The following is a 22,669-nucleotide window of genomic DNA, read 5'->3' as shown; positions in this document are numbered from 1 at the left end:
CTCTTTTGATTCTGCCTGTTTCCTTGATTTAAAGATTATTTGAGTCTGGTCCATGACAAAAGTAAAGCACATGGTTTTGAATAGGCACCCTTTAGATGGCTATAAAGACTTGGGAAAAATTAATGGAAAAGAGTCTTGCAGAAATCCTTTATGATGTTGCAGTGTTCTTAGGATGTAACTGTCTGTAGAATATACTGTAAACTATTGGTCATACAACCAGACAGATGCTTAGACTGGATTTGTCCACCTACTGAGTCCTTCCAAGGACTTGAGATAAGCAGATATTTGATGGTGTTGAAAATATTCTTGAAGGAGGTATGCTTATTATTATTAATAATAATATTAATATTGATCACCACACAGTCAGCCAGATGTTCAGAATGGGTTTGGCATTTTTGTCTACCTATTGAGTCCTTACCAAGGACCTGGGATAGGCAGATCTGGATGTTTGATGGTGTTATAGGTATTGTCACAGGATAGAAGCTGTTCCCAGCTTTTGCAAATGACTGATGGCAAATTTGTCAATGCCAATGGTACTCAAGTGGTGCTCCAATTGTTTTGAGATTCCACCCAAGATGTCTATTACTATTGGTACTACCCTTGTTTGCCTTTGCCACAGTCATTCTATTTCTATTTGTAGGTCTTTGTATTTTGTTATCTTCTCCAGTTCTTTCATGTCTAGTCTATATGTTGTTATTATACAATTGTATCACAGCGGCCAGTTGTTTCGCCAGATTTGGCATTGGTTACTAGTCGGGCCCCACTCAGAGGCCTAGGACGTCGTAACATATTTTCGTAATATGTGTGCAGATCCAAGCAGTGCGGCTTTTTGCATTTGACTGATGGTGATTTTGTCAATTTTTAACTGTTTTAAATGTAATTCCAGTGCTTTTGGAATAGCACCCAGTGTGCCAATTACCACTGGAATTACCACTGCTGGTTTGTGCCATAGTCGTTGAATTTCGATTTTTAAGTCCTGGTATTTTGCTATTTTTTCATATTCCTTCTCGGCAACCCTGCTATCACCTGGTATTGCGATGTCTATGATTGTGATCTTATTTTTCTCAACCAGTGTGATGTCTGGTGTATTATGTGCCAGTATTTTGTCGGTTTGTATACGGAAATTCCACAAGATCTTGACCATCTGATTTTCGGTGACTTTTTCAGGCTGATGTTCCCACCAGTTTGTTGCTGTTTTAATATTATAATTTTTGCACAAATTCCAATGGATCATTTGTGCTACTGAATTGTGCCGCAATTTATAATCAGTCTGCACGATTTTTTTACAGCAGCTGAGTATGTGATCAACAGTTTCATCAGCTTCTTTGCAAAGTCTGCATTTGGCATCATCAGAGGATTTTTCGATTTTGGCCTTAATGGCATTTGTGCGGATAGCTTGTTCTTGCGCAGCCAAGATTAGTGACTCTGTTTCTTTCTTTAATGTACCTGTTGTTAACCATAACCAAGTTTGTTCACTGTCCACTTTATTTTTTATTTTTTCCAGAAATTGGCCATGCAGTGCTTTGTTCTGCCAACTCTCCATTCTTGATTTTATCACATCTTTTCTGTATTCTTGTTTCGTCTGTTGGGCCTTCAGTAGATTTTTGTTCTTTACTTCGATTAATAGATGTTCTTGACTTTCTTTTAAATAATCAGCCAGTGCATGTTTTTCTTCTTCAACTGTTTGCTTCACTTGTAATAATCCTCTGCCACCTGATTTTTGGGGCAGATATAATCTATCAGTATCACCACGTGGATGTAAACTGTAGTGCATTGTCATTATATTATATATAATTATATTATTATTATTATTATTACTATTATTATTACTATTATTATTATTATTATTTCAGAGAAAATGAACCAATGAACATGTTGGATAGAGAGGATGAAGACAGTGAAGAAGACTGTCTACTTGTTTGTGGTCTTGCTGGAAATTCCTCACTGGTAGCTGAAAACATAGGACAGTCAAAAATGTCAGGAGGTGTGATAGCCATATACATATCACCAAACAAGGGGACAAAGAGTATACATATTTATATAAAAGTGCAAGTGCTAATTTATATGAATAGATTCAAATGTGGAAAGAATGAAGTCTGTCACACCATCATTCATTCCATTGTGCCATTCAAGGCACTGTAAAGCCAAGTCACATCTCTCCATTGATCTCATTAGTGGCTCTTTATAAAGGCATTTTATCATGGTGCCAGAATTAGGGAAAGATGGAACTAAGAGTCGAGAAAGCTCTAAAACGAATACAATGTAAGGACACTCAAAAAAGGATACTTAATGAAAAACAGAGTGGGGAAAAGGCAGTCAAGCAATCTAACTTTGTTTTGATAATTAAGCAGTTGACACATTTTCTAGACTTGTTTTCAGTTTTCAAGTTGGAATTAAATTATCACAAAAAGGGAAAATTCCTTTTTCAAGCTATTCCAATTCAATATTTGAGTGGACAGCGCTGTTTCCATCAGCAGGACATGGAGCAGAATTTTATTTTAAATGACATCTTATGTGCGAAGAACAGGAAGAAAACAGAATATTTCAGGATTTACAGCATACCTATGCTTTCTGGAGAACTTTATCTTAGGATGGCTGACATATATCCCACTGTAGAAGCAGGATATTATCCTGCAGGTAGTAGTACTCAATTATTACCATTATAATAATATACATTATTGTAATTTAAATTTAAATCTATCTTGCTGCAGTGACTGATCAGGTGACCTATATGTAGTGTAATTGTGGGACATTTCAAATCTCTTCTTTGGTTTTATTATTCTTTATCTTTAAATCAAGCGTGTTCTGGCCATTGCTCCAAATAATCTGGAGTCTTTAGAAACAGGATATACTTTACATAAATTCCTCTCAAAAGGAATTTTAAAAAAGTTTAAGAACTGTAATCAGTCCTCACTTTTTTTTTCAAAACAGATGGTCTTTTATTTTTTGGTATGGGGTACACAAAACCCATTTTTGCAAATTTGTAATGAATCCAGGAATGTGACTTACGCAATGAACATTTGCTCAACTCAAAATATTGACTGTCAAAAGCTACCCAATTGCTACTGAAATACAGCTAAACTCAATCCCAGATAGAATCTCATCCAAGGAAGTATTCTTGACTACAGGTTTGGATGTTTGAATTGAATATTCATTCATGCACTGAACTAGTCATACATGCACCACAATCTTTGGCTCTTACGTTTTCAGATGTACCCTGTGGTTCTTTTCTGCCCCGGTTGTTGCGTGGTATTGATGTGAATAGGTAGACCCTTCTGAGTCACTGCTATATCCTGTATGGCTGACCGACCAGGATGATTCCTTGCTTGCAGAGGTTTTGGCCCTGCGACGCCCTTTGCGCTTGTGTTTTGATGTGGATCTGGTGTGGCGCCTGTGGGAGGGTTTGTCTCCTCCAGAGCATCTCCCTGGGGATGTGGACCTCCGGGGGATCTTGGCCCCATGTTTGTTTCCCCTGCTTTCTTTGGCGTGGAGCGATAGGGTTTCGGTCTTTATGTGCCCTTTGGCTGAAGGCGACAGGGAACCCAACCTCTGCCAGAATGAAAAAAAGGGAGCGAGCAGGAGGGGGAAAAAGAAAGAAAAAGGAGAGGAGAGGTTTTTAAAAGAAACCCCCCACCAACAAGAAAAGCTGCAGTTCACAACGGCAATGCACAATGATTGAATAAGGCAGGCTACACAGAAACTACTCTGCACCTCGATCCCCTGTTCAATATCTCGTCCTTAAACAACGCAGCTCATGCAAATCTCTGGCATGCAAAACAGAAAATGAACCAAAACCAAATGTAAATAGGAGGGAAAGTTCAATCGGGAGGAGGGAATCACCTTGGAAAAATGAAATTACATGATATATAATTTTTGTAATGGTTTAAAATGATATTTAAAAATAGAGAAAGGGGAGGATGTGGATGAGGGAATATTATGGGATGAAGAAAGGATTAGAAACAGGAGTCCAAATGTGGGGTTGGATTAAAAAAATAAATTTATTTGTTGATAGCCAATTGAGGAGTAGAAGAAAAGACAGAAATATGGGAAGAAATGATGGAAATGATGGAAGGGGAAAGGGATGGGGGGGGGGGACAAATTTTAAACAAAAAGGAAACTCCACAAATGTCATCAGTACTGAAAATAAACAAAGAAAAGTTTCTGAACTCTTCCTGGGTTTTGAACTTTGTGCAGAGTCTCCACCAGCGTTCTATTCTCTTTTATTTCTCTTTAAATTTCACTTTATAATATTTTTGTTAAATTACCACTTTTTTTAAGTCCCTCTTGGTTAACGTCCACTTACCAAGAAAGTGGCATTTCCTCCTTTAGTAGGTAAGGTATGAAGAGAAGGGAAAAGTTGGGCAATATAAGTGAATCATTAGATTGACAAAAATGCAAGAGAGAAAGAGAGATAAAGAAAGAGAAAGAGAGAGAGAGAGAAAGAGAGAAGAGAAATAAAAAAACAAAACCACCCTTGTCTCCTAGGGCCTTGCTGCAAACAGTTAGGGAAAGGAGAGAAACAATCTCTTTGTTCCTCTCTCTGGGTTAATTGTCAGAACTGGACTTCTGTTTGGCTCCTTTAAAAAAAACACCCATCAAGAACTGGTCTTGGTGCCTTGACTTTCTTCCCATGAAGAAGCAATGACAACATGGGGGTAATGAGGATTTATTTATTGATTTGGAGAGTTGAATGTGATTGGTGTCTTATTAGCACAACCCAACCAACTATGTGGTTTCCATCCGGATTTGGAATCTGAGAAATTTGTAACCCCCAGACCTGAAGCAGGAAGCCCACCTTCATCTTTTTCTGCTGCTGATTTGAAGCAATTTCTCTCCTTATCCTGATGTTTCATTCTGTCTCTGATCCTGAGAAACCATGTCCTCTAATTCAGAACTCCTCCACTCTCCACAGCCATGCAGACTGGGGATATTGAAAATTGTGCATTGAAAGGATACCATACTGGTGACATCCATTCAATTGTGCCATTAGCTTTGGTTAACACCAGGTGTATTTTGAGAAATGTTTCAGAAGAACAGCAGTGTTCCCTTATTTCTTCCTTTCATCTAATATAGTTCTATTATAGGTTAATGGATTCTGCTTTCTTTAGAGAGGAAAATCTTTCCCTTCACTGCTGCATTACCCCTTTTATCTTTAATCATTGGAAAATTGGCCATGGGATTAATATGGAAACATGTACTTTAGGAGATGGGCTTTCCCCCCACAAGCAAAAAGGTATATAGCCATAACAGATATTTCTTGTTCTAAGAAATAATTATTGTGATACAGAAAAGCTTAACATGGCTTCTGTGCTATTTCAGAATTCCATCACTGTAAATAATGCATCAAGATAGAAGAAGTGACAGAGATAATTACCAAATCAAATCTTTATTATGATCATAGATCAGCATAAACAGAGATCATTAGATTCTCTATACTTCAAGCATTTATAAACTTTTTTTTACCAAAGTTACCATAATATTTTTCCTAGGAAACCCTGATAATTGTAATTTTCCATGGATCTTCAGTCTCACCCTTCACAGAGCAGTTTCAAAAATTCCCTCATTAGAATAAGAAGCTGTGCCAATGTAAATTTTCCTTGAACAACTGAATGACAGAACGCAACTGGATCATATAACAAATCTCTTTTCCTAAAAAGTTTAATGGTTTTCTCAAATTCTTTCAACAAACATGGTAAGGTAGCCTTCAAATTTCTGAATCCCAGTTGTAGTTTGCCCCAGTCATGTTAAGTTGGGTGGGCCTACGAACACCAATTTACTTGCTTATAATAATTAAATAGCAATAGCAATAGCAATAGCAGTAGACTTATATACCGCTTCATAGGCCTTTCAGGCCTCTCTAAGCGGTTTACAGAGAGTCAGCATATTGCCCCCAACAATCTGGGTCCTCATACAATGCCTTATTCCCATTAAAACAAATCCATATTTTCCATGTTTCTAGTTAGTTTTTCCAGCCAGCGAAATGAAAACAGTAATAACCTTACACATGGTGCCTTTCCTAAAATGGTGCTTTCCAAATGTCCTGCTGGATGAGCAAAATGAAAGTTGCAGTCCAGCACATCTGGAGGGCATCAGATTAGGCAAGGCTAATCTATACACATCATGATGCTGATAGGAACTCCTTATGGCTTTTCTTGGTAAGAAAAGGCCTTCACATTATTATCAAGGTTATTTCAAAATGGAATTAAAAATAAGTGTGTGGCTTAGTATTACAAACACCCATCAGAGATTATCTGAAAATATCTCTACTAATTTGGCATGCTATGGAGATGTTCTACCTCTGAATTAGTCTTACAGAAGATCAAAATAATAGGCACCACTGGGCACTTTGATTCTGAAGAGTCTGTTGTTGTTGTTAAGGAGCTAGACTAGGAACAAAGAGACTGTGCATTCTAGTCCTTCCCTAGGCATGGACGTAGACTAGTTGACTTGGGCCAGTCATTCTTTTCAGCCCAATAGGAGATGTTTTGTGTGTGTGTGTGTGTGCGTATGTGTGTGTATATGTGTATGTGTATGTGTATGTGTATGTGTGTGTGTGTGTATATATATATATACATACATACATACATACATACATACATACATACATACATACATATACATATATACATATATACATATATATATATGGCAATCAAAGGGAATCTTAAGGATGACTATGAAGTGGACAGTGAAGGAATGAAGTATTTTACAAATATTGCAATTGTTCACTATCTAGTAATCAATATAGACACTGACAACCAGCATTCTCTTTTTATGATTGCAGGTAAAAGAGTAATTACAAGAATATATGGTTTCCAAGATGTTTGGCATTATCTTTAAAATGGATATTATATTTCCCCAGATCCGAAGCTGGGATGTTATGTTATGGGGACAAATCCCCAGGAAAGCAATGAGCCAGAATTGCTGAGGTTTGTAGTACTGTCAAAGCATTATGACTTTTGCATATCCATATGCAAAAAGAGAAAATTATGAACTTAATGCTTTTTTTGTTTCTTTTACAGTAAGAGAACTAAAACAATAATGGACAAAATGGCATTAAGGGATTTGCTTTACAAAGTGCTACATATTTACAACAAAAATGAGGAATGCTACCTATCAAGCTTCTACTTGGTTTTTTAGGCTCAGAAATATTATTATTTTTAACTCAAAAAAGGCTCTATTTTGCATTTGGTAGGCCACCTAGGAATTCCAGGATCAGGTGGGAAGTTGAAAAAATATTTTGGGAAAAGCCATAGCAATTCATTTCTGTAATGCTAACAAGAAATGGCATGTCGTAAAGGTGCATTTTTAGAAGGCAACTGAACTTTCTTGTTTTTTCCTTTGAAGACGTTTCGTTTCTCATCCAAGCAGCTTCTTCAGAGTTGAAGACGCTTCTTGAATGAGAAGCAAAATGTCTTTGAAAGGAAAAAACAAGAAAGTCCAGTTGCCTCCTGAAAAAGCACCTTTGGAACAACCGTGACCTGGATAACTGAGAATCTCTACAGATTTTAGAAACTGCATGGGTGGTATCAGCAGACATTGATCTTGGCTCAAGGGCAACTTTTCTTTTTTATACTTTATACTTTTAGAACTTGTTTTTTAAGGCTTCAGAAAGCTAAAGTTTGGGAAATAGCTTAAGAACATCACCTCTCCAAAAACAAAACAAAAAATCCAGCCCACCAAATCTTTAGCTCTTTTGGCTAAGAATGTAGGCACATTAGACTATTAATAACACCTGAAGAAATCTCAGAGGCTGGATGTGGGAAGGTGGTGAAACTCTGGGTCAGAAGAAAGGAAGGGACTTCTCCATGTGTTTCTGTGATAAACATATGGCCACTACAACTTCTGCAGTTGAGAAAATTACTAAACTCAGTGAAATTCTGGGGACACATAATAGAAAAATTCAGTAGACTTTTTGCCAAATCTTTAAATACAATGTCCAACATCTGTGATCATGTAGGCTTGAGTTCATCATACAGAACTCAAAACATTCGTGGCACAGGTTTCGTAATGTGTGGTTTTTAAGTCACATTAAGTGTGAATGTATAAATTATATTTAAACAATCTTTAAGGAATGAGGACTCTCTTTTCTTTCTCCATGTTCTACCAATATTATAATTCTATATGATGCTAATATAACTCTGTCATCTGAGATAGTCTGTCGTAGCCTGGTGACCTGCAGATATGTTGATGAGGTATAATTCTGAACATGACTTGATAGCTCCATTTGGTATAGGATATAGTACAACATTTTTGGAAAATGCCAGGTTGGAAATTCTTAAACCAAAAGATTATTTGTGTAATCCCCCAACATTTCACTGATAGAAATAAGGAACCACATTCGTGTATTTGGAACGCTTTCACAAAGAACTTCTGTACTTGTAAAGCATTACTGCATTATTCTTGATGTACCAATATTATCTATTTTTTTTCTTTCTCCCTTCTCCCTTTATATTTAATTCATAGTATATCTTTAACTGCTGATTACTAAAAATGTCTGAAGGGAGAGTCCACTCATCCTCTGAATAATTGGTTCTATTGTCAGTGATTTTATCTTCAATAGTTTCCTGTTACTATAATTTAATTTTTCCTTCTCTAACTTAAACCCCCTCCTCAAATCTGCCTCAAGGAACAAGTCTTTATTTCTTAGTGATAGTCCTTCAAGAATCTATATAGCAGTATTTCTCAAGCTTGGCAACTTGAAAATGTGTGGACTTCAACTCCCAGAATTCCCTAGCCAGCCCATGTCAGCTGGGAAATTCTGAGATTTGAAGTCCACACATCATCAAATTGCCAAAGTTGAAAAATACTGCAGTAGAGCATTAACATATACACAATAATTGTTTTTTCTCCAAGCTAAGTATGCCTTGTCCCTTTAATCTTTTTTACTTGTTTCCATATACTTAGCTATCTATTTTAAATCCTCCAAACAATAAATGATAATAAATACTGGGGCAGCAAATGGATTTTAATAATTCTGAAGAATTATAAAAGATATACACAATGAATCTTGCTGGAAGCAAACCTAAATATTTCACTGCCAGTTGATCTCTCACGGGACAAGTGCTGCTAATTATGACAGGCTACCATTAGTAATTTCCTTGAAAAGAAAATCCAGAGTGGGTAATGAGATATTTGAAGGGTCTCTTCCATCTTTTGTTTTTTTTAATAAACTTGTAAACCAAACCTATTTATGATGCTCAGTGGTCTAAAACTACTCCAATAAACAGCAGGAATAATGCTTCTATTTTCTAAAATGTCCTGTCATAGATATGTCAGGCTTATTAAAAATTAAAGGAAGATAGAAGACACCTATTCCTACTATTTCAGAGTTGACTTGTAGAAATATGGGGAAAGGGATTGGAACTTTAAAAATTGTAACACAGTTTGCATGCATCTATGAAAAGGAAAAATATCCTCTAACTAATCTCAAAAGAAAAACTGGGTAATGATTTGAAAACTGGAACATTGGGAAAGGATTGGAAAGCCTTTAGCAAGCTTGTCAGGATATGAAAGGAATCTCTTTCTTTTGGGCTCTGTAAATTTCAATCACTTGAATTATATTCCATTGGCAAAAACATGTATATCATATCTCAAAGTCGATTGCAGAGTTGGCTGTAAGATGGCCAACTATATGAATGAATGTTTTAAATCAATCAATCAATAAGGTCAAAATAGCCTCTCAAATGGCAGTGGTTGCAAAAGGACGTATCTAAACGTTGCCCTTTGCTTTGGGGTTGCTGGATCTAAGGAGCTCCACTGGTTAACATCAGGGGGCTGGTTAATGGCAATCCTGCTGAGGGGGTTCGGCCTGGGCTCAGCTGGTGGCCAATCTACCTTTTCCAAGCATGCCCAACTAAATCTCAAGAGAGTTAGCAATCCTTCTAAAATGTATATACCTACCAGTGAGGCACGCTATGGAGGCTTCAGCATGAACAAGAAAACAAAAGGAAATCAGTATATGTCATTCTGAAAAGTTAGCATTTCCACCACCAAACTAGCACCACCATGAGCTCAGGCAACAGTCTTTAACTCCTTCAAAGTGTTAAGTACGTACTGGAACTGGAATTGGGGTGGTGATTGTGAAAACCATCTGATTCAGGCCAGAAAGGGCAGGAGGTACAGAGATGACATAGTTGTTTTCTACCTACAAAGTATGTACCTTGACTTTTTTGGTGCCAGCATTAGATCAAATAATATTTTTTCCATAATGGATTTGTCTTGAATTCTGCTCCAGCAGGATTACATTTGTCAAATTATGATGGAAAAATCAATCAAGAAGTGGTGAGCAGATTGTTCTTTCTGTTCCATGTGTAATTATTCTAATATGAGTTAATTAACTAGACAACTGTGGTAATATATCCATCCCTTCCAAGCCCTGTTTCGTTATGCAGGGCTTTGTCCACAACTGAGCTCAGTTGTGACATTTCTAGATTTTTTCTGACATGCATGGGGGAATCCCAATACTGCAAGTAATTCCAATCTTTCTGTGCTTCTTAACCTGAGTTGAAGTGCTGTTTTGGTAGACTGCAAAATGCTTTATGCTTGGTTGATAAAAAGAGCTTATTAAAAGGTTGTGCTTGTGTGTTTATGAATGTGTGCATTAAATCAGAGGAGGATCATTGGAGAAATGGTCTCCATATCAGTGAACTATCTTGCAGGAACCTCTAACAATCTTTTGCTTTCTGGACATTTCTTGATGCAAGTCAGACTTGCTACATTACAAATGTCCCCTGCAATAAACAGTATAAGATGGAAAAGCAAGGAGGGTCTGATTTGAACCAGGAAAATAGGAGGCTTATAAGCATGCACTAGATGGAGCAAATTAATTTATCCCCAGAAAATAATTGGAAGCATAGTGGAGTATGCTTCTATTGGGGTGTGTGCATTGTTTGGCCCAATTCAGTTGTTTAGGTATTGCATGTTAGGTCAATTGACTGCAGAAAGTCAATATCAAAAACAGATCTTGAAATCTACCACATAGCTTGAGCTTCCTGGCATTCAGTATTTTGTAGGATTAAGATTTGGGTGATAATGGTATTTGCTTTACTGTACAGCAGATGTTTAATTTCTGCTGCTGCTTCCCAAAATGTGAACCATGACAGGCAAGCAAATGTTTGCCAGCCTTGAAAAATTTGGGAGGAACCCTATAGTGTTACTGTTCATACACACGAGGATAAGGGACTGAGGAATTCTTGTTCAGATATCAGAATACAGGGGGCAAAAGGGTATAGCAAAGAGGATGGAGGATTATGCTTTGGAATAGGTCGAGGCCAATCCCACCAGTTGCCTTACCTTAATATTTCCCAATCCAGTACCCTCCAGATATGTTGGGCTTCCACCAAAGCTAAATCCAGAGGACATTAGGTTGGGAAAGGCTGCTTTATCCCTAAGCAAAGCTAAGGAGGGGAAAAAAATCTGAGTATACAAAAGGATGACCAAGTAAACTTTACAGGAGAAGAAGAATGGATATAATTTTAAGTAACCTTTGAAGTAATTGGCTATGGAATGGATGGAGAAGGACCTCCAAAAATTCAAATCCTTACTGATTATGGCCCTTTATAATGTGTTATTTTGCTGAATGAGAAGAGTTTAAAGTCCAGCGAAAAACACCTGATTTAGGTCAAGAATTTTTAGAGCTGGCTATCCTTTCCGGTATTTTCAAGGCTATTTTTTTAAAAAAAACTTCATATGTTTTAGAGCTAATCATGTCCATTTTCTTAAGATAATTCAAAATATATGGGACAAAGTGGAGAGGTTTTGAGGGAAGGAGGGACGATATCCTAGACTGGCCACATAGGAATGAGTGGGAGAGCAAACCATCAGAGAAGCTGCTTTCCTACATTGTTTGACAATGTCATCCCAATAAGAAAAAAGGCATCTGAATGCTTACTTTGCTGTAAACATTCCTGAAAGTTGCATCAGAGTCATATCTAGTCAATGGAATCACTCCAAAACAATGTTATTCTAGCCATACACTGGCATTTATCTTATTCTTCTAATTTTTAACTTCTTTTAACTTTCCATGAAGTGATGTCCTATGAAGTCTAGCCCAACTTGGAACATCATCAGGAGTCACCATTTTAAATACAAATAAATGTTTGTGGCAAACTAAAAATGTATACAGTCAGTCCTCATTTAGCAACTACCTTATTTAACAACCATCTGCAGTTATGATGGTGACAGAAAAGAAACTTTATGACCAATCCTCACATTTACAACCTTCCCAGTCTGTAGAACAAAGGAAAGCAGAAGTAACATATTCATGATTTCACTTAGTGACCATTTCAGTTGTTGTTGCCAATTGTGGTCACTAAACAAGGACTACCTGTATTGTACTTCATTATCAAACCCTGTCTAGGTCATATTTTAAGATTATTAAGGTTGTTAAAATAATTCTTGCTTCCTTTGAAACTAATGCTTTGGTTTAAATAGAAACCTTTATGTTTCTGAATTGTGTACAGTATACAAAGTTATGATTACTACTGTATATTTGGAATGATCTTTTTCATAGCTTTTGCAAAGTCAGCAACCACTAAATCAGTACATAAGTACAATGATGAGGATTCTATGGATAGTCCCTCTATTTAAAGATTCTTTAATGGGGATCATTAAATGACTTATGTTTAATCAGCCATATTAAAAATCATACTTAAACCACACAGAGGAAATCAAATCAGCTGACATAATTATACCATTTATGAAAACAAACACAAGATCGAAGAGCTGAAAACACACAGAAATGCATTCTAACAATATAACAATTTTTTTTAAAGAAAAAAGAAAGAAAAAACACGGGGAAAAAGAAAAGCATGATTTTGTAGCTGTTTTAAAAAAATACAATGAAAATTGTACAGAGCCACCAAAAAGAGACAAGCGTAAGGAGAGAGAAAGAAGGAGAGAAAGAATGAAAGAGAGATACAGAGAGAGAGAGAAATAGAAAGACAGAAAAATAACATTTAATCAAACTACGGTGCTTTTCAACAGGCTGATCTGTAGAAGTGAACGTGCGGAGGGAGAAAAATACCTACCTTCTGTTTGATCAGGAATGCAATAATAAAAAAAGAAACAATAATCTCCACATTTGGAGGGCAGAATGGGAAAAAGACAATGACTCTTTAGTAATGCACTTCAGACCCCTTTGCTTTGCTCTGAGTTTTCTTTTGACTCAGCTTTTCTTTTTTCTTTTTTTTTAATCCATCAAGGTAAACATATTTTTTGCTATCTATGTATTGGCAAATTTACCAATTGTCTAAATAGCACAGCCATTGGGAAATAAAATTTTAAAAAGTTACTATGTAACATTTAAAAATTTTAAAGGAAACAAAAAGTCCCAACAGCATGCAAGTAAAGCAGCAGATGAAAACAGAAAATGTCAAGATTTAAGGTTCTCTTTGTAATGGGGAAAGGCCAAAAGTAATTTCCCTCAAAAGATGGAGGCATTATATCAGGTGACCATGAGGGAAAGATATAACCGGGGGGGGGGGGGGAGAGGCGCATTGAGAAATGAGAGGGTAGTGTATGGACTGAAAGAAAGAGCTGTAAAGGAGGCCCACTAGTGTGAAAAATTGACATGAATATTAAAAGGTTCTCTTTAGAAGGTAAGTCAACATCTCTTTGAGTTTAATAGAGTTTTAGTCCTATATCTACCTCTCAAGTTGTTTTAAATTGATTTTCCAGAGCAAATTGGATGATTTGGGGATAAGTGAGAGCAATACTGCTGATTTTATTTTAGAAGTTGAAAACCTACCAAAGATATCAGTTCAGAGAAGTTGGTGTTCTACCAAGGATAGATAAAGGATGGCACTTGTGTCATAATACTAGGGTGCAGTAGTTTTCCTCACCTCCATCCTTTTCTACCGATGGCTACAGTCCTCCCCAATTCCTATTCTCCAGTAGCTGGTGTTTGGAGACATACTAATGTGGAGTTAGTAATTCAGGGCACAGGCAGCTTGTAATCTTTAATGGTGTGTTGTGTTTACATTTTATAAGGTGGGTAGAGCCAGGATAAATAGAGGGCTGGGCAGAACAAAAATGAAGTTTGATTTTGCTTAATGTTACCTTAATAAAAATTAAATTCAACATTGTTAATATTATTGTTTGGAATATCACTGTATGCCTCTCTGGTTTAGATGCAAAAAAGTTCCTAATTTCTGTGTCTCTAAAACCAGAGATAAGGATATGGAATCTTATAATTAGCCTAATGACCAAGTGAAGGAAGATAATTCATATTCTGATTTTTTCTGATAATTTTATTGGAATATATTTGGATTCAAAAGTTTTCATTTTATTCCAACTTTTCTGCCTTTTATCTTAAAAGAATCTCTGGAACAGCTTAACATATCTTTCTACTTGGCAAAAGCTAAACTTTAAGTAAAGTTTATTTAACAATGTATGTAATTGTCTTCCCTTTTAAACATAAAATCTAAGAGACCAAAATGTTTAAGAGTCATAAATAAATAGAGAAAGATATCTGTGCATTTCTTAATTGTCTGGAGGGTTCTACAGTAACACGTGTGTGTGTGTGTGTGTGTATGTATATATATATATATGTGTGTGTGTGTTATATTTATGCTGATAAATAAATAAAGGGAGACTAGTATAGATCTATTTCAAGCTATTTAGCTCTCATCAGCTAGCCATACCCTTGCTGGGAATCGAATATATATATATATACATACATACATACATACATACATACATACATACATACATACATACATACATACATACATATATATATATATATATATATATATATATATGACAATAGAGAAAAAAGAAAAAGCAAATGGTTTGCACTTCTGTATATTACAAAGTGGAAGAAATCAAAATGAAATAAAGGCCCCTCTAACCCTCTTTCCTGTTTCTACTGGGCAAGAGATCAAGCTTTATAATGTCATATTTCAAATTGGGGCTAAAGAAAAGTACAGTTTCAGATAATTGGCCATTGATATTTAAAACAGGAAAATGTGAAGCAGGACAAGAAGGGCTTTATTTTAGAATGTTTAAATCTAGTTATTTTTTAAAAAAATCACTTTTAAATAAATATTTCTCAAATTTCAGAGATGTGAAGCATATTAATAGATTACATATTAGGATTTAAGGCAGTTTCACTAACTTGGATTCATCCAACTATTATTGGTTATTTCTTCTGAAATTAAATCATTATCTTGGATCTCTGCATTAATAGTGAATTGATTGCTCAATCACAGCTGATATTGGAGAAAAAAATTATCTGCTTCAATGAAACTGATGCTGGAATAGGGATTCAGGCAGATAGTAAAATCAGGTGGCCTCTACTGAGGTTTCCAAAGCCCATTTTGTTCTCTAATTTATCCATATCTCAGGGCATACAAGTCACATTATGCTTTAAAGCTTTGTTTTAAAAGCAAAAAGCATAAAATTGAAATGAGTAATGAAATAAATACTATACTGTGTGTTTATGTGTACATGCATGTATGTTTTGTATATGGAAAGAAGAAAAATAAAAATGATAAGAATAACAAAAAGCAAATGTTGTTTTGAGAAACAAAATGGAGGTAAGGCTTATGATCAAGAAAAAAGAATGGGTAAGCTGAGCAGAAATACAGAGCCCTATTGAGTTCTCTGTGAAGATGATTTGCAGGAGCTTGCTTTAATAAATCATTAACAATTGGGAAGATCAGGAGCTCTGTTTTTAGGTAATGGATTCCATACTGGAGCATGATGCACCAGTGGTTGTGATCAGCCCAAGCCTGAACACCCCTCACCCAGAAATGAAGTCTCAATACATATGGCTCAATACAGCTAAATGCCTCTTGAAGAGACAGGCAACAGAAAATCGTGTAACGCCTGACACTGTCCCTAAGGTCAGAGTCTCAGAGTCTTCAAATAGAGCAGTAGTGCCATCCAATGCAACAATCTCATTAGCCAGAGTTGAGTCAAAACAAGTTGCAAGTAAGAGATTGACAATTAATAAGAAGCTTTTCATCCAAAATCATTTGACATATTGTAAGACATCTGAGGTCAACTGAGCTAAGACTTCTTCCAAGTGCTCTCTGTCATCCTGAAAATGTAATGACCTTTCCTTCCATCTCTATGTTGCCTGAAATTTTACTGCCAGATCACTTCAACATTGGATCACTTTAGTAATCACTCATTGAGTTCTGCCGTGAAACTCATTGGGTGATTCTGGGCCTGTTATTGCCTCCCAATCTCATTTATACCAAAGGCTTCCTAAGAAGATTCTTGGCAGAAAGCAAATAGCTGGGAATCTGTTGGATATTGGATAGGGCTGGTGGGATTGGAATTCAACAATAGTTGAAAGGCTACAGATTTCCTATTCCTGCAGCAGATTATTCTCTTTCTCCCCCAGAATGACAGATATGTTACAATATAAGGAATGAACAACCAGCAATGCTACTAATAGAGACAAAAAGTAGTCTGCCAAATGAGATCTTTATATTTATTCATATCATTTTAAGTGATTTGTATATTCTCTTTCCATTACATATTTCCAATTGTTGAAGAATTTTTTAAAAAAGCATAACTGAAAAACATCTAGTTTCTTGTAACTTTTGTGAAATTAGTTTTCAATTTTTTCAGAGCATTTATGAAATATTTGGACCAGAGGCAACCATGAGGATGAAAAAAAAGTGGATTCTACTTGACTATCAATGGTTCTATAACAGTCCTTTGAATTTTTTGATGCAGGACAAGAGCAAATTTATTACTTGTTTCCAACTATGTTTGAGTCGGGTTTGGATGATATTCTTATGATAGTGTAAGAGAAAGAGTAGCAGAATCTGGGGTGGAATTAAAAGAGAGATCAGCGTAGAATCCTACATAACCACAAGTGAACTAAGTCCAATGTTCTTTGAATTCCATTGACCTGAGAAGATTAATGTTAGGGATGAAAGATTATGTCCACCTCTGCTGGTCAATGACTGAAATGAACTTATTTGAATTTGAGAAAAGGTCCACATATGAAGATCCAATTAAACTGATATATTGCTAATCACACTAATGCACAAGAATCATTTCAATTAATGGTTAACACCTGCTTGGGGTTAGATAAGAGTCAACGGAATTCAAGGGAGATTGGGTTTAGTTCACTTGTGGCTATGATTCTAGGCTTATCCTTCTTTTAACTCCACCCCCAGATTCTGCTACTCTTGTTCCTTCCGAAAGGCCCACAAACAAACAAGCACTTGTCCCAAAAAGCTGTGGGTGAAAGTGTCATGGCAAATTCTTCCTTTCATTGACTTTTTAGAAAGGAGAGTATATGATCAAGAATGAATCATCCTCCTATTCACAGTACAGATGATCATGCTCCTTATTTTTCCCAGTGACAATTCTTTAGTTTTTAATTTATTATTATTACTATTAAAATATCACAATAGTGACAGGAACCACTGCCCTGTCACTAGAAATTTTGATTAACACCCAGCTATGTTTGACATCAAAAGAACAAGCCTATGTGAACAATACCTTCAAAATAGGAAGGTGCCTTATACACTTCATCAAATTCAGCATTATATGTCCTAAATGGACTTTCTTTCTCATCCTGCCACCTGCCAAAGATGGTGAATGACAACTCCCTGTTTTTGGCAACTTAACAATGGAATTTTACGAGTTGTAATTCAATACATTTAGAGGTTACAAAAGGATGATCTGTGGTTGCTGGGGATTTCTAGGAATTGAAATCCACATATCTTCAAGCGAGCAAGTTTGAGAAACACTTAGTGGCTTTTGAGGGGTTTAAGCAGTTACAGACTGCCTCTGGGGATCTTCCGTAAATAAAGAATATGCTCTGTCCCATTCATTTAAGGAATGTTCCTATCCTCGAAGGAGCTTGTGGATAAAAGTTAACAATCTCTACAATTGCCAGAAATAATGAACAGGCCATGAAAGAAGGTGATAAAGGTGTGTGTGCATTTTTATGTGTATTTGTGTGCACAAGAGAGAGAGAGAGAAAGAAAAATGGGATTTATAATGTTTTGCACTTACAACACTCCAGCTTTTTGAACTGAAAAGATTTGCCAGCAAACTTTCCCGCTCATTCCTAATGTTAACTAAAAACGTGAGAAACTGCTCATTTCTACCCATGGTTTCATATATATTTTTTTGCCCTTTCATATTGCACAGGTATATGAAGTTGCTTGGATGTAGATTGCTGGATTGTAATTGTCATAGCAGAATAATAATTATGGGGAATCTCACTCTGAATCAACAGAGCCTTTGCCATCCATCATATTTTGAGCAAAGTGTCCAAAAGAGAGTAAGGGAGGAGTGAAAGGAGGGGACAAGGCTGTTTTGGAAAGGAGGAATAGGTGAGGCTCAAATCATGATAAAAACAGAAGCATCCATACCTCCTGTTTCTTCTCCAACAGGGCGCCATGGTTATGGCGGCCATTCTGGGCACTGCCCTTGTGCCCATTTTGATGAGGCGTGGCTGATCGGCTGTGGCCAGTGCAAGAGGAGGATGGGCTGTGGCTGGATCTGTGGCTGCTGGCCCTTTGACCATCCTCTCTGTATTTGGGGCTCAATCTGTAGACAAAAGAGAAGGCAGAGGAACTGTCTATCCTTGTAAGTCATACTGAAGGCAGATAGCAGAAGGGAAGGCTGCTGTTTATTACAACAGGTCAGGGATGCAAAATGTGGCATTTACTGTTGGGCTTTCCTTTTTCTACACATATGTATGAGGGGAGGAGTTTGAGAGTTTGGGATTTTTAAAAAATCAACTGTATTAATCTTATATTGGAGTTTATGCTTTTTATATATTCCTCAGCCTGATGGAAAGCCTTGCTGCTTTGTTGCTCTGATTAAATCAGAGTTACAAGCCACTCCACAGATTGCCAAAAGGGGCGGCAGGGGGGGGATATTTGGAGGAGTCTGCATGCATCCTGGGTCTTCCACTGCCTACCCCTGAATCAGAGGAAGTCTACTTTTGGAAAAGTTGTATAGAACATAGAAAATTATTGTCCTTACCATGGTATTTAAGGCCAGTTGCCCCAGTCTAATGTCTTCCGTATATGGGAATTACTGCATTAGGTATTATCTTCAGTCACATTTACAAGATTTGAATCCAGTGCTCTCTCTCCTATTTGCTGACACATTTCTTGCCAAATAATGTTAATACTATAGCTCAGTACACTAACTGAACAGCAGCCATACCTGTATTTTAATTCAATGTTGCAAAACAGTTGTGTGTTTCATTTCCAATTATTTAGAAATATGTGTTCTTGTACAGATGCAGTTAGAGTTAGGAAGGATTTTCAGGGGCTGCCTTAAATAAAATGAACTCTATTTAGTTGCATTCCTCTTTCATGTTCCTGCCCTTTAAAAGAAAACTGGAAAAATAAAAACCTGACTCATCGAGCAGACTCGGCACCATAGCAATTTGTGAATCTACTGGAATGTTGAGTATTCCCTACTATCATTTTTAGTATTTATTGTGCACCACTTTGCATTACTTGAGGATCAGGCAGCCTTAGAAATTGGCTAAATGAAACCATAAACAATATTGCATCTCCACTATAAATGTGCCAGTTCAGACTCAACCACAGCTTACCTGCCTGTGGATTTGCAGCCACTGTATTCCGAGGAAAGGGAAAGGCTCCGAGAACTACAGCTGCTATGTCTGTGGGAGCGACGAGGAGACAGTTCACTGTGAGATCTGTAAGAAGGCAGTGAGAAGCTGGAGCATAAGGTAGCTAAGCAGAAAACAGTGATCGGATACTCTCTCATGGGATTAGCAGGGTTGCACTCGAAATTATGGATTGTTCTGCCCCTCAAGTGCTGCTGGCTAACTCTCTGGTTTTCACTGCAGTGGTGGGAAAGGAGGAAGGGAAGAAAAGAAGAGGGTGACCAGCAGCAAGGACAATGATGATGGGTGCAAAGACTTGAATGACCAGGTTAAGGATAGATTGTCATCGATAAAATCCAGTTATTTTGTGCTAGGAGTCAAAAACAGCTTGATTGCATATAATTAACCAACAAATCAATCAATCAATCAAACAAACAAACAAACCTGCCCTGTCAAGTGCTGCTGTTGACTTTGTTGTCTTATGGCAGGGAAAGGCAAGCTGTTTAAAATTGGATATCAGTGGGCAATCTCATTTTATGGTCAAATATATTACAAGAGTACTCTCACCCTAAAATTTCATATGATCTTATTGGAATGTCCTGAGATACTGGGAGCTTTGGCAGATGTGCAAGATTCAGATGATCTTTCTTTCTTTCTTTCTTTCTTTCTTTCTTTCTTTCTTTCTTTCTTTCTTTCATTCATTCATTCATTCATTCATTCTTTCTTTCCCTTTATTCATTTCAATCTGGGGATTCTCTGGATGTTAACTGGGCTGCTCCAATGCCAATTCTTATCAACTTGCTGCTTTCACAGAGATTTTAATGGAAAATATTTAAATGCTTGTAATGAAACTGTTATGGAAATATGGATATTTAAATGTTGGGACAGAAATGGTGGTACAAAACCCCCCCACAATATTCAACAGCAAAACCTACAAAGACATTGGACTTTTATTCAGAGGCTTCTGAACAAGAACAGAGGGGAATAAATTCAGAGTCAGATTCTCTTCAAGGTCCTCAGCCAGTCAGAAAGTAGGAGGGGCAACAGCCTGAGCCTCCTCATGACAATGTCCAAAATCTGGATTTGAAAATTTACTGTTGTTTAAAAGATTTTTTTCAAGCTACCAGTATTTTTCGCCCTTGATTCTTCGGGAGACTTTGCTGCACTATCAGTGATGCTTCTTGTCGTCCTTAGAAGCTATGTGTATATACACGCACACCCACACCCACACAGACATCTGAATAGCATTTCAGAGGGAAAATGTCTTCCTTTAAGGCTTCATCGTTTACACTCCCATGCCATTTTTCTACTTGGCAGCAGGGGTTGGCAGCAAATAGCATCTCATCATATGAGAATCTGTTGCAGCCCCAGTGGCTATTCTCTAAGGCAGTCTTTCTCAACCTCAGCAACTTTAAGATGTGAGGACTTCACCTCTCAAAATTCCCTGGAGCTAAAGGCCCTGTTCCTTCAAGCTCCACTGAGTACAGTGTTCTCAGAGTAGAATGTTTGAAGATATTAATTTTCCTGCAGGTTCCAGAGTTCCTCCTGGAACATTTGCATCTTTCCCCCTTATTAGCATACAATACAATACAATACAATACAATAGCAGAGTTGGAAGGTACCTTGGAGGTCTTCTAGTCCAACCCCCTGCCTAGGCAGGAAACACTATACAGTTCCAGACAAATGGCTATCCAACATTTTCTTAAAGACTTCCAGTGTTGGGGCATTCACAACTTCTGGAGGCAAGCTGTTCCACTGATTAATTGTTCTAACTGTCAGGAAATTTCTCATTTCAAAGTTGCTTCTCTCCTTGATTAGTTTCCACCCATTGCTTCTTGTTCTGCACTCAAGTGCTTTGGGGAATAGTTTGACTTCCTCTTCTTTGTGGCAACCCCTGAGATACTGGAACACTGCTATCATGTCTCCCCTAGTCCTTCTTTTCATTAAACTAGACATACCCAGTTCCTGTAACCATTCCTCATATGTTTTAGCCTCCAGTCCCCTAATCAACTTTGCTGCTCTTCTCTTCTAGAGTCTCCACAACTTTTTTACATCATGGCGACCAAAACTGAATGCAGTATTCCAAGTGTGGCCTTACCAAGGCATTATAAAGTGGTATTAACTCTTCACGTGATCTTGATTCAATCCCTCTGTTTATGCAGCCTAGAACTGTGTTGGCTTTTTTGGCCGCTGCTGCACACTGCTGGCTCATGTTTAAATGGTTGTCCACTAGGATTCCAAGATCCTCTCGCAGTTGCTACTATTGAGCAAGGTACCACCTATACTGTACCTGGCATTTTGTTTTTCTTGCCTAAATGTAGAACCTTACTTTTTTCACCATTGAATTTCATTTTGTTAGATAGTGCCCAATGTTCAAGTTTGTCAAGATCCTTCTGTATCTTAAGCCTATCTTCTAGAGTGTTGGCTATTCCTGCCATCTTGGTGTCATCTGCAAATTTGATGAGTTCCCCATTTATTCCCTCATCCAGATCATTGATGAAGATGTTGAAGAGTACTGGGTCTAAAACAGAGCCTTGGGGTACTCCACAGCATACTTCCCTCCATGTAGATGCAGTTCCATTGAGGACTACACGTTGAGTGTGGTTGGTCAGCCAGTTACAAATCTATCTAGTGGTGATGCTGTCTATCCCACATTTTTCTACTTTATCTAGTAGTATGTTATGGTCTACTTTATCAAATGCCTTGCTGAAGTCCAAGTAAATTATATCGATGGCATTCCTCTGGTCCACTAATTTTGTCACTTTGTCGAAGAATGCAATAAGATTAGTCTGGCATGATCTGTTTTTGACAAACCCATGTTGGCTTTTGGCTATTACTTTGTTTACTTCTAGGTGTTCGCTAATTCGTTGCTTAATTATCTTTTCCAGAATCTTTCCTGGTATTGAGGTTAGGCTGATAGGTCTATAGTTTCCTGGATCTATTTTTTTCCTTTTTTAAGATGGGAACCACATCAGCTCTTTTCCAGTCCTCTGGCAGTTCCCCGGTGCTCCAGGATCTCTGAAAGATATAGTTCAGTGGTTCTGAGATCTCGTCTGCCAGTTCCTTCAGAACCCTGGGGTGTAATCCATCCGGTCCTGG

The 22,669-nt window shown here is 37.2% G+C and overlaps 1 protein-coding gene across 1 annotated transcript in view; it reads right to left on the bottom strand.

Moving 5' to 3' along the window:
* The window catches only part of SRRM3 (serine/arginine repetitive matrix 3), an 80,907-nt gene that overhangs the window by 11,548 nt on the left and 46,690 nt on the right, over positions 1-22,669 (bottom strand). The window contains exons 10-13 of the mRNA XM_032216115.1: positions 19,556-19,660; positions 18,354-18,531; positions 17,042-17,044; positions 3,203-3,549 (exon numbers count right to left, since the gene is read on the bottom strand). Of these exons, the coding sequence (XP_032072006.1) occupies positions 3,203-3,549; positions 17,042-17,044; positions 18,354-18,531; positions 19,556-19,660 (633 nt within the window). The remainder of the gene's footprint in view (positions 1-3,202; positions 3,550-17,041; positions 17,045-18,353; positions 18,532-19,555; positions 19,661-22,669) is intronic.

Source organism: Thamnophis elegans, chromosome 4 (assembly GCF_009769535.1).
Source record: "Thamnophis elegans isolate rThaEle1 chromosome 4, rThaEle1.pri, whole genome shotgun sequence".
NCBI classification, from domain to species: Eukaryota; Metazoa; Chordata; class Lepidosauria; order Squamata; family Colubridae; genus Thamnophis; species Thamnophis elegans.
The sequence above is the reverse complement of the archived record's forward strand: the minus strand, read 5'-3'. Positions and strand labels throughout refer to the sequence as shown.